At 36.2% G+C, this 16,606-nt stretch overlaps 2 protein-coding genes across 2 annotated transcripts; one reads left to right on the top strand and one right to left on the bottom strand.

Annotated features, from left to right (window-relative positions):
* Positions 1-1,420: 1,420 nt before the first annotated feature.
* LOC107752100 (putative nuclease HARBI1) lies at positions 1,421-3,735 on the top strand. Its single transcript, XM_016567963.1, has 2 exons — positions 1,421-1,573; positions 2,453-3,735. The coding sequence occupies exons 1-2, from the start codon at positions 1,436-1,438 to the stop codon at positions 3,560-3,562; spliced, it is 1,248 nt and encodes a 415-aa protein (XP_016423449.1). The 5' UTR covers positions 1,421-1,435; the 3' UTR covers positions 3,563-3,735.
* A 78-nt stretch (positions 3,736-3,813) lies between these two features.
* LOC107752101 (uncharacterized) lies at positions 3,814-7,168 on the bottom strand. Its single transcript, XM_016567964.1, has 5 exons — positions 6,692-7,168; positions 5,724-6,122; positions 4,936-5,534; positions 4,661-4,829; positions 3,814-4,222 (listed from the first exon to the last, which is right to left on the bottom strand). The coding sequence occupies exons 1-3, from the start codon at positions 7,086-7,088 to the stop codon at positions 5,257-5,259; spliced, it is 1,074 nt and encodes a 357-aa protein (XP_016423450.1). The 5' UTR covers positions 7,089-7,168; the 3' UTR covers positions 3,814-4,222; positions 4,661-4,829; positions 4,936-5,256.
* Between the last annotated feature and the right edge of the window lie 9,438 nt (positions 7,169-16,606).

Below are 16,606 nucleotides of genomic sequence, written 5' to 3'. Positions count from 1 at the left end.
ACCATATCAGCACGTTACAACAGAAAACTAAATATGACAAAACTGTCAATACAACATTTTGCTAAATGAAGTGACATAAAATGCTGGTGTGAACTACTCATCCACTGTTTGACAGAAAATGTTGTAAGATGTATGTTATACTCACAACATCAAGAGACCAAGTCCTGTTTTGTCATAATGAACACTAAGAAATAAAATGGGGAAATAGTGACAATAATAAAGCCAAATACAGATATATTTCAGTGTTATGCTTTATTATTATGCTTGCTTCATTGCCAGCTATTTTCAATATTAAAAGCAATGCTGTATCCCATCACAACTGCAATTAATAGAAAAATTCTATAAACTGACATGCTTTAAAAACATGTTAGAAGTCCATTAATTTGATAAAGTGAAGCTGCTAAATTGTTTATATAATACGCATAGTCAGCTCTGTTGTGTTTTAGTTTGTATTTCTTCTTTCTTCTGCCGTTTTTGCTTAATTTAAGAGATTTTGTCAAACAAAGCAAAATTCATACCCTATACACCTCCACCAAACGTATGAGTCTTTTCTTCAAGCCAGTCTTGACTTACTGGTTGTTCATTAACCTAATTACTTAAAACTAACATAATAACCAGGAGTACTTCTTATACTGGGCAGCAGACAAAGTCTAATTTGCATATAGAGACTTAATGAGTGCATGGCAGCAGGTGCAGGAGGATGATAATTATCAGTAATGATAGTCACCTGTGACCATCCCCACCTTTTCACAAGGTTCATGCCGTTATAACAAACTTAACATGAACATCACGGACTGCATAACTGCAGAAAAAGCAAGTGAAACAAAAATGAAAGAGCAAACGGCTTATGTATATAGCATACAAAGTTATTCCTGACTGATAGGTTTGAAAAGTATTGCGTCATTATTGCTGACTGATAGAAAATGAGAATGAACGCGAAATACTCTGTATGTTTTAATGAACAAGTACATTTTTGACAAATCAAGTCAAGCCCTGACAACTGTACGTGTTTTGTTTTCTTTAGATGAGATATGGAGTGTTGCCGCCCTCTACTGGTGATGTGCACAATGTGCAATACACAACACAGACTGTGCACACGAATAGAGCTACTACCAAAAAATACAATAAAAAATAAAAATACTTGCTAAAAAGCAATTAGCTCTCTTTAAGACAGGCCTTTATATAATATAATTCTGATATATTGTTTTCACCATTTATTGCAGTGCTGGTCTATAGTGAATTTGATTTACCCAAGTAGTCCTCACTTATCATCAACCAACAGATTTGAGGGTTAGATTTTACACAAAGAGGTATTTTATATATTTTAGGTATTTTATGTACAACAGAAAATCAAAGATCAGCCTTTGCTATGATTTGAGAGAGTCGAGCGATTACGTAATCTGCCACGTGACTACGTAACTGCCCACAAACAAACATGGCGCACCACACTCGTTGTTTACAGGTCTGTCTTCTAGTTTTGAGAACGTATTTTAACATCCAGAGTAATTTAATTCAATGTCTTCATGCCGTCCAAAGACAATGTCATAGACAACGTCTACGCTCAAGACGACAGGTCAGTTATTATTGTTTTTTGTTTATGCATTAAAGATGTGCAGGTTTCCCGCGCGTCCTGGAAAACCAACCATTTTACAAAGTACTTACAATGGAGGAATTTCCTCGGTGTCCTTTAAAATAATTAGCTACGTTATAGTTAAACTGTACAAAGCACGATCCAGTCTGGGGGGCGGGATGTTTTCAAACCAGTTATATTTCTGTAAAATACTTAAATATGCAATCAACTGTCCATTTTCTCCGAGGCATCATATATCAAAGTACTTACAATGGAGGAATTTCCTCGGTGTCCTTTAAAATAATTAGCTACGTTATAGTTAAACTGTACAAAGCACGATCCAGTCTGGGGGCGGGATGTTTTCAAACCAGTTATATTTCTGTAAAATAATTAAATATGCAATCAACTGTCCATTTTCTCCGAGGCATCATATATCGGAGCATTTCTGGTTATGTGTTGGCCTGGCACAAATTCATTGCAAAAAAGTGTCAATAATGAATATAAATATACAATTTCTTTATAAAGAATCTTTGTGTCTTCTGTTTTCCCTTTCCTGAAACATTCAAACATCTTTTTTTAGCACTGTGTTTATTCCTTTAAATTTGGTCGGAATGTTTTTAAAAAATAGTTGGATGTTTTAAAATGAATAACATTCTTCCATTAATTTTTTGGAGATATACTGTTTTTTGTGTGACCCTTGTAAACGTATTTTTTAAATGGGTAAAGGTCACATTCATTCATGCATGTAAATATAAGAAATGCAAACTTGCTTTAAGTTTTAAACAAAGTAGAAAGACAAAAATATGCTTTAAGCATTATTTGTATTGCCATAACAGAAAGCTGGCATTATATAATATCTGTTCACCTTCATTTTCTTAACAGATAGCCTTGGTGATCATGAGAAGACGGACATCTGCTGTGTGGTCCTATCCTCGAGAGCACAAGTGGTGGGATACCATTGTACCTGAATTCACTCCAGAACAGTTCATCCAGAATTTTCGGGTCTCACGGGAGTCTTTTGAGTACATCTGTTGTCGCCTCAAGCATGTGCTTGAACGAAGGAATACCAATTTCCGCTTGTGTGTACCTGTAAAAAAACGAATTGCCATTGCCCTTTGGAAGCTTGCCACTGGCAATGAGTACAGAAGTGTCAGTCAGCTTTTCGGGGTTGGCGTGAGCACTGTATTCAACTGTGTGCAGGACTTCTGCAACGCTGTAATTAAAGTTCTTCTGCCTGTACACATTAAATTCCCAGATTCAAGAAAGTTGAAAGAGATGGCAGATGTTTTTGAAAATCGCTGGAACGTTCCTCAATGTGTGGGTGCAATAGATGGAAGCCACATTCCAATAATAGCACCTGAAAAATACCCTCGTGACTATTTTAACAGGAAAGGATGGCATTCAATAGTAATGCAAGCAGTAGTGGATGGCAAAGGGCTTTTCTGGGATTTGTGTGTTGGCCATCCTGGGAGCGTACATGATGCGAGGGTCCTAAGACAGTCTTATTTGTGGAAGATGTTGAATGATGGACACCCGTTAAACCAAAGCAAAGTACACATCTCTGGTTGTGATGTTGGATACTACCTGATTGGAGACTCAGCCTATCCCTTGCAAAACTGGCTGATGAAGCCATTTCCAGACACGGGCAGACTAACCCCACAGCAGCAAAGGTTCAATCTCAGGTTGAGTAGTGCAAGGTTAGTTGTGGACTCAAGTTTTGGAAGGCTAAAGGCAAGATGGAGGTGCCTCTTAAAAAGGAATGACTGTAAACTGGAGCTGATAAAGAAGATGGTTTTGACCTGCTGTGTGCTGCACAATATCTGTGAGGAACGTGACCACTTCAGTGAAGACCTTTCAGCCATCCATATGTACATGCAGCCTCCCGTTCAGGCATTAATAGATCACGGACAACCAGAAGGGACGGATGTACAAGCTGCATTATTAGACTACTTTAACAGACAGGACAGTGAAATTATTCAAGTAGCAGTTTAATTTTATTACTTTTTCTATTGTTTTTCCTCAGATCCTTACTTGCTGATGGTGTGAATGTTCAATAAATGTTCCAAAATTTAGATGTATATTGATTTATTATAAAAATGAATTGCAATAAAAAAATGCAAATAAATTTGACAAACGTAAAGTGTTAATCTGTAAAGTACAAAGACATACAAAAGCAAACTTGAGACACACGTGTATGAAGCAACAACACACAAAGTAAACAATGAACAAATGTTACAATTTTTTTAACAGCATTTGTAACCAATTTTAATTCTGCGATGTAAATTCCATCATCCAACATACTGTATGTTGATGCTGTTTTATGTAGAGAAGGGAATATTCCTTCTTTTTGGACTCTAATTATGTTACTACTAACACTTTTTCATTGTGACAAAGAGCAGCAAGGAACAATCTATCAGTAAACATTTTAGGAAGGGAAAATGGCATGAAGGAAATGGCTCAACCACATTACAGGAATTTTTCAGGCTATATCAGCCAGAATGTAGATAAGTGATGTAATGTCTCTGTGTAGAAAGTAGAAACCATAGAATGCAAGATAACGCCACGTTCTTTGGAGCAAACTTTAATATTGGGCAATAACACAGCCTTTATTCCAAGAAATCTGATGGTGAGGGTTCAGCCAAGCTCTTGAACCTGTAGAACAGATGAAATACACCAAAAAAACAGGACAAAAAGGTGTTAATGTGAATACATCAGTATACTAAGTGATAAATAAAAAGATTCAGATCATGCAAAATGCTCACAAGGGTTATCTTGCCATTTACAACAAGCATTTTTCTCAACCTTTCTTCTCACTTCAATCACACAGTAATGTATACATCAACATACTACATAACACTGATTAATGTTGCCCACTAAACTAGTTATTCATATAGCTTTACTGATGATATACATACAGACCCATACAATAACATTACTGTTACTAATTTCATGGTAGCTCCTCCAAAATATAGCTAGCAAGATGGCAAATAATCCCTTCAGCCTCATGTACAGTTGTGATTACAATGCAATTCTGGAAAAGCGTTACTTGCTCATGCCAGCTTACGGCCTAAAACACCAGGATGGACTTACTTTTCATTGTCTTCTTGACTGATATCAAGTATGTTTGTGAAATCTGTTGGGTCCTTTATGGTGCACGATGAACGCTTGTTGACATCAATGTCAATGGTGCTCTCTTCCATCTGTGGCCTTTTATTCAAAGTCATGAAGGGAGTTTGCGTTTGTGTCGTAATGGTTTCACCTGAATCAATGAAATTTCAACACACAAATTAAAATCAAATCCAATAAACACAAGAAAACAGTTTATTCATGGTTAATGTGATGTAGCTAGAAGCCTATAAGTTTACCTTTACTCCTGTCAAACACATCTGGGTTTGCTACACTATTTCCACAAGCTATTCATGGTCTCTATATGACAGGTGGGTGGAGGGGAGGAGTTGATGTTGTCAAGCATAAAAAAAGTAATTTCATGGGTAGAACAAGTTATTATATTTTGAAGACAGATTAACAAAAAAATGTCTGTAATACAATGCACAAAACAATAATTCCAAATAAAACCTGGAATGTATATTAATAAAGTAACTTGAGGTACAATTTCAGTTTCGCTTCGACTTTGAAATGTAAAAAGTGTGCAAATGAGAATTAAGCGTGCAAAAGGAATCCTGTGCTCATGGCTTATTTCCCTGCTGTTCCTCCATTAGTGCCACCATGCGTCCTAATAGTCCCAGCATAGAATTCGTAGCTTCATCCATTTTATTAAGAATGGCAGTATTAAGTTCTTTGGCGTGTGCCATAAACCGTTCATCGGCAGTTTTCAAGTATTCCAGCAGCTCCTGGTTTGAATCTCTCTTCTTTATTCTGGTTGTTCCCAGAGGCTTTCTTGGTTGGGGATGAGAGGAGCTAAAAGATGATTCAGCTTGGTCCAGCACTTCCTCAAGTGAAGAGTCTGTATTCAATATAATAAAAGCAGCACATTACTTGAAGATCTAAATGTAGCAAATAGTGCATTTACATAATAATCTTGTCACACATATGAGGATAGCAAAATTTGCAATGTGAGCTATTCCTTTGCAGAATACATTAGGCAAGTGTGTAGAAAAGAGAACAACAAAGAAAGACGGTAATGAAAACTTACTGAGATCAGCTGCAGAAGACAGCGATTCCGTATTCGTCTCAAGCATGGCTGTTGCTGAATTTAATGCTTCAGTAAATTGACTCGCTGGTAGGCGTTCCAGTGCAGCGTCCATAACATCATAGTTAATGGTTTTATTGCTCCATTGGCTGCCACTTTTACTTTTCTCCTTATTGTCCCTGAACTCCTTTTTAAGTTTTTTTAGTTTGTTAATGATTTGGTCGGTTGTACGAGTAAACCCATTGTTTACCATCTCTTGACATATGTCCTCATACACTCTTTTCCTTCTTTTTGAGCTCCCCAGTTTCTCCTGGATCTCTGTGGAAGACCATATAGCAAGCAGCGCACTGGTTTCTTTTGAAGACCACAGCTGAGCAGTTTTGGGCTCGGCTATTTTGCTACCTACAAACAAAAGACTCATTAGTCAAGGTCGCCACACTTCACTGCATAGACGAAAGTTATTTACAACGAAGTCCACTTTGATAACAGTCAGTCAGACTTGTTTTCACTTAAATTAAAGTGATTGCAAAGTAACCTCAAATCTCTTTTTGTTCTACTTTAATTGTGACAAGGTGTCGGGCCACTTTTCTCACTGTGTTTTTGTCCTAAATAGTTTGACAAACTACCGGTTTAGTCAGGGGGTGATCAGACTTTTTCTTTTTATTCAAATTATGTTTTCTGTAACCTACATTATAAACTTGCAGTCCAAAAAAAGACTACTACATTGTTAGACTAGTCTAAGCAGTTTACGCAACCAGCCACTGTATATTATTATAATTATTATTCAACATTTCTGCATTTTTTTGTCGCAATTCCTTTACTTGAGCTTTTATTTTGAAGGCAACCTACAATAAAAGCAGACTACATGTTTATGTTTGGCTTTAAATTAATTAATTGTGCAACATCAGTAGCTAGAACAGTAACCAAGTAATATTACACAGCATAACCCTGTATACAGACACAACACTTACCTAGCTCGGCTACAGAAAACACGACAGAGTCCGCGTTTTTCTCAAGCGTGGCTGTCGCTGAATTCAAGGCCCCAGTCAGATGACTGGCTGGTCGGTGTTCTAGCACGGACTCCATAACGCCGTGGTCGAATGTTTTAGGAATCTGTCCACTGTCACTTTTACTTGGTTTCCTTTTCAGGTCCCTGTACTCCTTCCTAAGCTTTTTTAACTTGTTTATGATTTGTTCGGTCGAGCGACTGAAGCCACCGTTCAGCATTTCCTGGCTTATCTCATCGTAAACTCTTTTCTTCCTTATCGAGCTCTCCAGTTTCTCCTGGATCTCTGTGGAAGACCATATCGCGAGCAGCACGCTGGTTTCCTCTGAAGACCAGTGATGTGTATTTCTGTTTTCGGACATTTTTGTAATATACAGTTAAAAGGCACGGTCTCTGCACACTGTTGCTGGGAGTTTTGAAAACGTTTCTTGGTGACGTCACATTTCCCGCCCCCCGGCATTATTGGTTCCTAGTTCAAAAAGGACGGTTGTGGCCATCAGATCAGAGCTCCTCCAAGCGGCTCTAAAATGCGCTACAACAATACTACAGTATGTGCATTGTGGAGAGTTTGATTAATGTCTGTCTCAAACTCGAATGTTTTAAATTTGTTCTCCAAAAAGATTAATTCCCTGGCTCTTTGTGAAGGTTACAGCGTCAAGTAAGTAGGGAGCGACAAGTGTGTTGTCAGTAACGTTACATCCCTGATACTGATGTTGTATCGAAAGGATCGATCCTCACATAAAAATATCGATTCTAAAGTGCATTTTTTTAACCATTAATTTTATTTACTTATCAAGAAATTCGGTGCATAAAATAAGCTTCTAAGTGGAAAAATAGCCTATATTAGCGAATAATTGTGTTGGATATGTTTTTATACAGTCTACTCATCGGAACTCACGCAAATGCTGAAAGACCGAACCAATCAATCACAGACAGCGTTCGCTGCTGAAGTATGGCTCAGTGCTTGTTCAAATAGGGCTGCGTTTCCCAAAAGCATCAGAAGCATAAGTAGATCTATAGAAGTTATTTTAATTGTTATATTTCACAATATTGCTTCTTTTACTGTTTTTTTTTTTCAAATAAGTGCAGCCTTGATGAGCATGAGACTTAAAAAAATTTACATAATCTTACTTGCCCCAAACTTTTGTGTACATGTACTATTTATTTTAAATTGGCTAGTTTGTGCAAGTACATTTATTTAAACTGGTTGTTAAAAGTTTAAATGGATTGTGTTATGTTCTGTAATTGCTGTTAATAAATCTGTCAGAAAAAATATGCAAAAACAGCTTGGCAGCCTTAAAAAAAATTATATTAGTATATAGTTTTATTACAGTAACCACAGTTTACCACAGTATTTGTAGTAAAACTGCAGTAACCACAAATTTACCATGGTAATAATACATTTTAGAACTTATGTAACACCATGTTTATTTTTCATGAGGTATCCTCAAAGGGGCACCTTTGTAACTTATCTACCCTTAAAGCATGCATACTTGCATGGTACTAATATGCTCCCTTTTAGGGGTATAGTTGCACCTTTGAGGTTACTGCACCAGTAAAGGGCTAAAATACAATTATAGTATATTTTATTTCTGACAGTGTAAACAAAAAAGGCCTATGAAATGTAAACAAATTGAGTATAATTACTAATTATATATTATTTTAATAATTTAAAAGATCAGTTTAGTTTAGAAGTATCGGTATCAATACCGATGATACTGGGCTTGAAAATATCGGTATCGGATCGGAAATGAAATAAGAGGTATCGCCCATCCCTAGTTGTCAGTGAGTCGTTGAATTGTTTACTCAACCGATTCGTTAACAGCATAGAGTCATTCTCGATGGAAACAAGTCTGATTTAACTTAGTGCCGTTTTAATTGTGTCAGTCAAAAACGCTTTCAAGTTGGGCAATTCCAAGTTCATGGACCAGCAAACTATGTAAGCTTTGCTTCTGATGTAAATAACGAGTCATAATTTGATGTAAATACAGAGATTGAGTGAGTAGCCTTTCATGTGTTTAAGACTTCACTGCAAAAATGATTTCCATTACAAATATATAAGCATTCTTAAAACAAGATAAACTTACTTTTAAAATAAGTTTTGTTTCATGAAAAATTCATCAAAATGGTGTTAGTTCTGCGAATGAGGCAAGGAAAATAATCTTGGTTTGCCTTTGAATTAGGGTTCTTTTTCTTACCCTATTGGCAGATATTTTTTCTTGTTTTAAGCAAAAACTAACAAAATGTTTTATACATTTTTCAGAAAACAAGACATAATATCTTATGTCATATTGCTTCTCAAGTAAATGCATCTTGATTCTAAAAATGCTTAAATATTTATACTAAAAAAAAACAAGACAAAATCTCTTTTTATTGCAGTGTGCAGCCTTCATCTTGTGTGAGTGTACATCATTTTAAAGGTTTTCAAAAGTACTATTATTTATGTGTAAAACTATACTAATCAGTAAAACAAAACTGAGAACACTTTTACATAGAAATGTTTGCTGTAATCTGGGATTTGTTAGTTAAATTAATGCTCAGATAATGGAAATATTTACCTAGTCAGCAGGAAGGAATACTCAATCAGTTTTATTTGGTTTGTTAAGCAGCGTTGTAAAATCTGACCAATTAAAATATCTTGTGAGATATGACTTCGGGATACCATTGAGGAGCCAAAGTTGTTGATACAGATGCTCGCCATTAGGTGGCAGTATGTACTTGTCTATATGTGATCTAAAACGTTGGACATCATATAACAAAGATAAATGGTATACCTTTACATCTAAGCCAGAATGTAATATCTCAGCTAGTTGGATATGACAGTGAAATTCTAGAAGACTTTTTAAACCTGAGGCATGACATGTATTTATTGCACAACAGCTTTCATTCATTTCACGTAGAGCACAAACCTTCTGAGAGAAGGCTACACTTGAAGCAACTCATTTGTTTGTTGCTGACATGAGAGGACAAAGTTGTAAAAAGTGTGGTATCACTGTTATAACAAAGTATATCGCTGTGCACTTTTGTGACCAGTTCTGGTCATTTGTAATGAGCACTTGCATTTTGTGTTAATGAGTGAAGACTTTGGCTATTGGAGTTAGTAGCACTCTTAAAAAGAATCACAATCATATAGTTTTTTTAATTGACTCTAGGGAGGATGACCCTTGTGTTAAAAAGTTAATATCAAGTAACTTAGACCTTGTTCAGTTTTTTTGTTGTTGTTTTTTTTTACGTATTTTGGGAGTTGAGGGTGTTGAAAATATTGTTTCAGATATAAGGTCTAATGACTGGCTGCATATTTCATATCATATTATACCATTCAACAATGTATTTGTGCAGAACTATTGACAAAGTTATAGTAGATAAGCTTCTGAGTTACTGGATTGTTCTAATCGTCTTATTTCTTATTCCATCTACTTTTTAAGATGTCTGTGAGGTGTGGAGTCTTGGCTCTTTCTCATTTTGGCTGCGACTCCAGACTATAAGCAGGAGCCCAAATAACGCGGCACTGAAATGAAAATCAATGCAGGAGGAAACACTGCCACTGCCAGAGGGAGGTATGCAAGGTCACAGGCCAGTATCATTTTTTACAGACACAGAATCACAATATTTTCCAAGAGGGTCACGTTTAATCAAGAAAAGCAGCAAATAGTTGGTTTCATAAAGAACTTGCTGTACTACATACAGTGGCAGGGGCCACAGAGAAGATTTAAGGGGTCAGTTATTGAATGTGTTGGTATAGCCTAAATCCCAACTGAATAATTAGTCATTAGCAACAGGAGAAATCTTGTTGCATATAGCTCCCATGTGAAGAACTCTGGCAGATTGAATTATTAAAAAAAAAAAAAAAAAATGAACTGACAATTTTATATATAGCTTATGAATAGTGATGTGTGTTTATATTGTATTAGATTATTTTTAGTATAAATTTTCATTGTAAAGTTTAAGGTTCATTTGTTTTACATCTAAAACATTATTTATCATTTTGTGCAGTAACAACATTTTATATGATTATAATTTAAAAGAAGATTAATGTTTGAAAGAAGTATCTTATGCTCACCATGGATTTATTTATTTGATCAAATCTACAGTAAAAAACAGTAATAGCGAAATGTTATTATAATTAAAAATAATTGTTTCCTATTTTAATATATTTTAAAACATCATTTATTCCTGTGATCGCAAAGCTGAATTTTCAGCATCATTACTCCAGTCTTCAGTGTCACATGATCCTTCAGAAATCATTCTAATATGCTTTGTTAATATTTCGTATTATTATCAGTGTTGTGAAAACGGTTGTGCTGCTTAATATATTTGTGGAAACTGAAAAATTTTTCACGATTCTTTTATGAATAGAAAGCTCAAAAAACATTATTTTAAATATTCAACTTAATAAATGCACTGTTTAATTTCTAATTAATTTAATAGTTCCTTGCTAAATAAATGTAGTAATTAAAAAAAAAATCTTGCTGACCCTAAACGTTAGTATATGTATAATTACTATAATGTAATTTTACCCCTCTATCATCAATAGCAAATTAGCTTACAGTTGACCATTTAACAGTTTATTAAAGCATTTTTCTTCTTTTCCATTGTACTAACATGTATTTTTTCACAATGTGGAGCATCTAGTGTCTCGCTGAATTGTTTTTGTAGAGATTCAATCAGCAACCTTATGCTTTTGTCTGCTGTTTTAATCTCCACATCATCTGCATCTCTGTAGCCTATACTTCTGACAGGGTTTGGTATTGTCAGCTGTCACCTGCTTAATGTGGAATTTTAGATGACACAACATTGTAGACATCGACCTCGCCAGTGGAAGGATGTCACACACTCATTCAGGATGTAGGCGTATATTGGCTGACGGTGAATGACAGTCTATAGGGCTGGTATGAACTAACATCCTGTCCCTGCTGACTTTTCTTCAGTTCGTCTGCCTCGTGTAGCTGATTAGCCAAGAGCAAGAGGGAGACAGAAGCACAGATGGCTAACTGTGATATATTTGAGCTAGTGTCCAGGGTCAACCACCTCTCAGTTTTTCTCTCTTTATGTATTTCTGTTTATTTCTTCCCATTACTTCTACCCACTAATTACATGAGTCCATATGGGAATTCTTGCAGGGTTCTCAGTATCTGTCTATAACATTTTTGTTTTTGAATGAAAACCCTATTTTTGAATACATTAGATTTTATATCTATTGTAATGTGTCATTCAAGCATGGAAATGGATAGGTGGTATTTAGAGTTGGACAACCACATGAACACGCGCCAACAAAGCAAACACTGCAGGAACAACAGCTGTTGGGGCACATGCCTAGAGGACGTATCTCACTCGCTTCCTCTTTTCATCTATGCTTACCGCCATCCATCTCCTCTGATTTCCTCTCCCTCATTCATCACTTCCTGATTTTATCTCTCTCTTTCCCTTGATCTCCCACCTCTATCCCTTCTGTTCCTTGTGATCTGGTTTTGCAGCAGCTGCCTGGTTTTCCATTTTTGCTCTAATAAATTGGCTGTGGCCGTCATTTCTTGTTGCATGGATGTCGTACCTGAGGCGGATTCGTTTCCGAGAAGATTCCAGCAAGTCAGGGCAAGCTAGCTGAGGTGAACGAGACAAACTGAAATAAATAGTTTCAGAGCAATCAAAGCAAAAACAATCAGTCACAAGAACAATTATTTCCTCAAGCAGTTGTTCTCGTTAACAACTGATTTATAGTCTTACAGATGTTCAGTATTGGAATTTGAACTTAATAATTCTAATGGTGTCATTCAGCTTGACACATAAATAATCAAATTTTTCAGTGTTTTTTATTTTTTTGAGTTTTTAATCAAAATGTCATTCTTGCTTGATCTTCCGGAGAAATGTCAGACTTCCAGATTTAACAGTCAGATTTAAAGTCTTTAAAGAGATAATATACTGATCTTAATGTCATTTTTACCTTGTACAGTATGTCTGTCTTTATTCTATGGAACACAAAATATTTTTTTAAACGTCTGTTTTTTTTTTTGTTGTTGTTGTTTTTGTCCATACAGTCAAAGTCAGAGGTGTTTAGAGGAGGTTTGGACATTAACATTCTTTAAAATATCTTTTGTGATCCACAGAGGACAAAAGTCATACAGGCTTGAAATGACATGAGGGCGGTTAAATAATGACAGAATTTTCCAATTTTGAGTTAATAATGCATTATATAGATAACCTTCACAGAATGTGCTGCCAAACTATCTCCTTCAGAAAATCTATTCTGATGTGAATTGAGCGTGTGCTGTTGTTGTGGGGGATGTGTAAAATGTAACATGATCCTGAAGGCTGAGAATGCATGGAGGTGGACAGGAAGCTGCATCAAACGCACATATATTCAGCACTTCTCACGCTGTGTCCCCAAAGTCCAGCGCAGAGAACGGACAGTGAGATAGCGAAAAACACAAATATGCTTATAGACTATCTCAGAGGGGACAGGTGAGGATGCCAGGTGCCTCTCAAAGAGGACAGTAGGCTCATGCGCCACCCCCGGGGTTTTTTTTTTTTTTTTTTTTTATAAATTCTTTTTGCCATATTTGATTATCATCTGTTGTGGTACATAAAAACTTTAAGTACCTTTTAGTGAGAATAACAAGTAACAGGAAAATCAGTCTCGAGCCTGTTAGGATGTATTTCTTCATAATTAAAGCAGCTTCCCCCCAGACCAATTAATTTTAAATATTAAGCAACATGTTTTGTTTATGTTTTGATGGTTGCATTTTATATTCCAAACACAGAAATGTGAAAAGGGTCAATTCTGTGATAATGGCTGACTGGTTGTACATTATCCTGTATATATAAACGTCCTATATACTGCATTATACAGCTGCCCTAAATGTAGCAAGATCTGACCTGTGTTTTTACAGCACTTCACATGGTGGACATTTATCCTGTATACAGCAAGAACGGGAGAGAGTGGGGTTTCATAATTTATGACTGACGTGGCTCAGACAGCCATTAGTTGCACATAATGAATGGATTCACTCTCGCAGTGTGACACAGTACTGGGTCTGCAAATTGAGCCGTGATGTTCGGACAGATTGGAACTGTCACACACAAACTCAATCTTTCCTGCCTGGAAAGCTGTCAACTGTCATAAATTTTTAGGGTGAACCACCAGAGTTGCCCACGCAAAAGACATCACTATCCTGTATACAGCAAGAAGCAAAGAGAAGGGGGTTTTATAATTTATGACTGACATGGCTCAGACAGCCATTAGTCGCACATAATGAATGGATTCACTCTGGCTGTGTGACACAGTACTGGGTCTGCAAATTGAGCTGTGATGTTCGGACAGATTGGAACTGTCACACACAAACTCAATCCTTCCTGCCTGGAAAGCTGTCAACTGTCATACATTTTTAGGGTGAACCACCAGAGTTGCCCACGCAAAAGACATCACCAGACAGACGTTTTCCCATCTTAATACTGAAAATGTGGCAGTAACCCTGTCATTCAATTAGCTGTGTTTCACAGCTGTCCTGTGGATGTTCTTGTCGTTTACTGTGTGACCTAATCATTGTTGTGATATATGAGGCAGCGTGAAGGAGGACAGCAGGTTATGAACTTACTCGGATAAAATGGCTCCTGTTTCCATTGGCTGCTCCTGTTTTATTTGTGTAATATGCGTTTTGGCCTTGGTCCAGCAGTGCAATGCGTGTGGCGGCAGCAGGATTACGAGCACATCCAGAACTCATTGCCTGCCGTCTTCTGTAACACTAGAGACCAATTAATGAAGTTGTGACAGCCGTAACGGAATGACACGCAGTAAGAACCCAGCCAACTGCAAAATGGCCACACACATGCCATTATTGCTTTGAAAAATGTTAGGGTTACCAACATGCATGAATATGCTGATTAAAATCTCTTTGGGTTTGAGTAACTGTTTGCTCTCTCCTGTTGCAGAGGCTTCATGTTTTCTCATCTAGGGACTCTGAGTCTCTCTTGATGTCAATCTGATGTCACGCTGTCATAAAAATGGATGACCGGGACACAGAAATGTTGAAACCGCATATATTGTGCCTTTTATAGTCCTAATCTTAAATGCACATACCTTAAAATGGCTTCATGCAAGGAAAGATATGAAATCTGTATTTTCCCCATTAAAGTTACATAAATCTATTTTTCCCCAATATGTACAGTGTGGTTCAAATGTCTAAAATCCAGTAGTAAAAATGCTACTTTTTTTTCAATTTAATACTTTTTTATAATTATACATTTTATTATTGGCATAACAATTTGAAAGAAAAGTTGAATTGAGAAGTATTTGGTATTTGCTTTAGTGAACTGCATGAACTCATTTGGTTGTATTTTTATAACCTTAAAGTGTAAGAACAGAACAGTATCTATCACTCCATACCAGTATATATGTGTTCAAGACCTTCAAAATAGACATTCAGTTCTGCAGTTTGTCTGTAGCTGCAGAGAGCAGAATAAAGGAGAAGAGGAAAGCAGTGCAGGCCTGTCAATGCTTTGATGTTTTTTATATATGCTTCATACAGTAGTTTTAGATATAGATGCTTTTAGTCTCATGAGATGCATCTCTAGTTCGAACTGACGTTCCATAAGACTTCAAACAGAGATGATTCTGATTCTGTCAGTCTTTCTGGGTTGCATTCCCTCCATGTGACATTCATATCAATAAATATTGGTTATCAATGCTGCTTTGGTATTTAAAATGATTTTTGCTTATGTAAGTTGGCAGAACTCAACCTCTCTTTCTTTACAACTGTATTTACTAATGCACTCATACTGTAAACCCTGTGAGCGCAGAATGTTAAGTCAAAATTGAAGCAATTTAATCCCATTAAAGGTTGCCAGGATCGCAAAGTCCTGCGTTCAGTTAGCTGACTGCAGTGATATAGTTATTTGTTAGATAGTGTAATAATCTCTGTGTCATGAGAAATCATATGATGTATGAATTCCAAGTCATTTTTGCTTTTCTGAAGAAGTGCAAAAACAGCATAATGTTAGCACAATGTTAGGGTGTTAATTGTGGGTGGTAGTGAAAGCGTTACTATGCAGTTGCTATTTTTTTTTTTTCTGCATGATGTTAAAAGTGGTACATTTTCTATTTAGGGTGAGAGGGGACCCAGGTTATGTGCAATAAGATTTTTAATGTTTTTTAACAAGTAATATTCTTAGATATTATTACAATTTAAAATAATGGTTTTCTTTTTTAATATAAAATTTAATTTATTTCTGTGATGCAAAGCTGAATTTTCAGCATCATTACTCCAGTCTTCAGTGTCACATGATCCTTCAGAAATCAGTCTAATATGCTTTATCAATGTGTTAAAAATTCAGGTAGTTACTTCACTTTGGTTGTATTTTTATAACCTTAAAGTGTAAGAACAGAACAGTATCTATCACTCCATACCAGTATATATGTGTTCAAGACCTTCAAAATAGACATTCAGTTCTGCAGTTTGTCTGTAGCTGCAGAGAGCAGAATAAAGGAGAAGAGGAAAGCAGTGCAGGCCTGTCAATGCTTTGATGTTTTTTATATATGCTTCATACAGTAGTTTTAGATATAGATGCTTTTAGTCTCATGAGATGCATCTCTAGTTCGAACTGACGTTCCATAAGACTTCAAACAGAGATGATTCTGATTCTGTCAGTCTTTCTGGGTTGCATTCCCTCCATGTGACATTCATATCAATAAATATTGGTTATCAATGCTGCTTTGGTATTTAAAATGATTTTTGCTTATGTAAGTTGGCAGAACTCAACCTCTCTTTCTTTACAACTGTATTTACTAATGCACTCATACTGTAAACCCTGTGAGCGCAGAATGTTAAGTCAAAATTGAAGCAATTTAATCCCATTAAAGGTTGCCAGGATCGCAAAGTCCTGCGTTCAG

Source organism: Sinocyclocheilus rhinocerous, unplaced genomic scaffold (genome assembly GCF_001515625.1).
Source record: "Sinocyclocheilus rhinocerous isolate Xijiao unplaced genomic scaffold, SAMN03320098_v1.1 scaffold2306, whole genome shotgun sequence".
Classification (NCBI taxonomy): Eukaryota; Metazoa; Chordata; class Actinopteri; order Cypriniformes; family Cyprinidae; genus Sinocyclocheilus; species Sinocyclocheilus rhinocerous.
This window is presented reverse-complemented; position numbering and strand designations above follow the sequence as displayed.